The sequence below is a fragment of the Portunus trituberculatus genome, chromosome 32 (genome assembly GCF_017591435.1).
Source record: "Portunus trituberculatus isolate SZX2019 chromosome 32, ASM1759143v1, whole genome shotgun sequence".
NCBI classification, from domain to species: domain Eukaryota; kingdom Metazoa; phylum Arthropoda; class Malacostraca; order Decapoda; family Portunidae; genus Portunus; species Portunus trituberculatus.
In genome coordinates this window covers 7,545,682-7,548,181 of record NC_059286.1, presented here as the reverse complement: position 1 = coordinate 7,548,181, position 2,500 = coordinate 7,545,682, and the positions used below count along the sequence as shown (strand labels likewise).

Sequence of the window (2,500 nt, the reverse complement as noted above, 5' to 3'; positions counted from 1 at the left end):
TCAGAAGTATACTGGCCAGAGTCTTCACTAGACAAGTTCCAGCCTGAGACAGTGTGAGAGGCGAGGCTAGGAAAGGGATAAGGACGGAATAGATGTGCAAGGTTCGGAAGAGAGTAAGGGGATATCGGGGGCGGGAGGCGAGAAGGCAGGGAGGGAACAGAAATACCCTCCCCATAAATATTATCTTTGCATATAAGTGTAATCTAAAACTGGAAACTCGGACCGCGGAAACTGTAAAATTAGAACTGTGAGGAAAACTTTATTATAACAAGACAAGACAAGACAAGACAAGACAAGACAAGGAATAGAAGAAAATAGAATAGAAGAGAATAGAATAGAATAGAATAGAATAGAATAGAAGAAAAGAGAACAGAAGAGATAAGAAGAAAAGAGAAGAGAAGAGAAGAGAAGAGAACAGAACAGAACAGAACAGAACAGAAGACAAGACAAGACAAGACAAGGCAAGGGAAGGGAAGGGATGAGATAATGGAAATATGGAAGAGAAAAAAGAAAAAAAAAGCGAAAAGGAAAAAAGGAATGAGAAGATAAGCGGAAAATGAAACTTTACCGCAACATGAGACGAGAAGAGAAGAGATAATGGAAGGATGGGGAAAAAGAAACTAAAATGAAGAAAGGAAGATGAAGAAGGAATGAGAAGATAAGCGGAAGAGGAAACTGTATTGGAGCAGGAAACTTGATAATGACTAGTGACTATCGAGAGAGGGCAATGAAACGAGAAAAGGGGAAAAAAATGATGACTAAAATATAAGATTGTTTCCATTTTCACATAGAAATTCTCTTCATCTTCATCTCTTTTTTCTACTACTACTACTACTACTACTACTACTACTACTACTATTACGACTACTATTACCACCACAACCACTACTACTATTACTACTACGACTACTGCTACTATTACTATTACCACCAACACTACTACTACTTTTACTACTACTACTACTACTACACTACTACTACTACTACTACTACTACTACTACTTTTCCTTCTCCGTCTTCTAATTTTGCTCTCTTCCTTCATTTCTCTCTTTTTCCTTTCTTTCTTTATCTCTGGTCCAATCCTCCTCCTCCTCCTCCTCCTCCTTCCTTGGCTAAGCACACTGTTTATTCCTTCATTCCTCTCCTCTCCCTTCTCCTCCCTACTCCTCTCCACTCCTTTCATTACCATCTTCCTTGCTAGATGAAGAAGAGGAAGAGGAGGAAGAAGAGAAAAATGTACTATTATTACTACAAGTACTATAATATTTCCAGGAAGAGGAGGAGGAGGAGGAGGAGGAGGAGAAAATGTACTATTCTTATTACTACTATTATTTCTTCCTTCCTCCTTCTTTCTCCTCTACTTTGTTCATCTCCATACCAATCATCCTTCATCTTCCTTTCCTATAGTCTACCCTTCTCCTCCTCTTCCTCTTCCTCCTTCTCTCCTTCCACATCATGGCAACCAGTCCTTCCATTCTCTTCTTCCACTCACTCATCTCTCCCACACCACCACCTCCTCCACACACTCAATTAACACCCACCCACCTATGAATCTCCACCTTCTGAATCAACCTTCCCTCTCCTCCACATCCACATTTCCATCCTCCACATTTCAATCGCACCACACTAAGGCCGGTATTCTGAAAGGCTCTGCTCTCATCATCACTGCTTTTCAAAGGCTCCAGTTGATGATATTCGTGTTTTTAAGAGTATTTTTGTGGTTCTGGTGATGGATTGCCAAGATTTCTAGTTTGTTAAAAGGAGAAACTGTCTTGAAAAACCAGCTAGTTGTCTCTGTGGCCTTGGAAAATTGCCGTGGTGAGAGGGGAAGGCGTTTTTGAATAAGAAGTGAAAGGTGAAGGCGTTTTTGAATACGGAGTGAGAGGGGAAAGCGTTTATTAATTCCGGTAATACACACAACACTCCTCCACTACTACTACTATCACCACCACCACCACCACCACCACCACTTACCTTCTCCACATCATCTTCATCTACTTCTATGACATCACCGTTGTGTTCTAACTTCAACCTGACACGCCCCTCGGGAAGCGCCACCCCAGCGTCTGTCTCCCGCAGCTGCCGCGCCGCACAGAAGCCGCCGCGATGCACCAGCCACACCCGCTCAGCCTCCAGCCACGCCCGCGCCGCCGCCACCTGCTCCTCCGACCGCGCCTGCAGGAGAAAAGTAGTACGGTGGTTAGAAAGTATGGCAGGAAGTTTGTGTCTTTAGTCAGGTTAAGTTAGGTTAGGTTAGGTTAGGTTTAGATTAGGTTTTGGTTAGGTTACATTACATTAGGTTAGGTTAGAAAATTTGCACTGTAGTTACAAATGATAAAAAATAAATATTACTTGTTAGGTTACGTTAGGTTAGGTAAAGTTAGAAGTTGTGGTTAAGTTAGATCAAGTTAAGTAAGAAAATTTGCAGTGTAGTTAGAAATGATGAAAAGAAAATTGACTTGTTTGGTTAGGTCAGGTCAGGTCAGGTCAGGTCAGGTCA

The 2,500-nt window shown here is 42.0% G+C and overlaps 1 protein-coding gene across 3 annotated transcripts in view; it reads right to left on the bottom strand.

The window, feature by feature from the left end:
• The window catches only part of LOC123511911 (unconventional myosin-XVIIIa-like), a 152,260-nt gene that overhangs the window by 26,445 nt on the left and 123,315 nt on the right, over window positions 1-2,500 (bottom strand). For all 3 annotated transcript variants that reach the window (XM_045267987.1, XM_045267988.1, XM_045267986.1), the window contains one exon: window positions 1,975-2,175. In XM_045267987.1, the coding sequence (XP_045123922.1) occupies window positions 1,975-2,175 (201 nt within the window). The remainder of the gene's footprint in view (window positions 1-1,974; window positions 2,176-2,500) is intronic.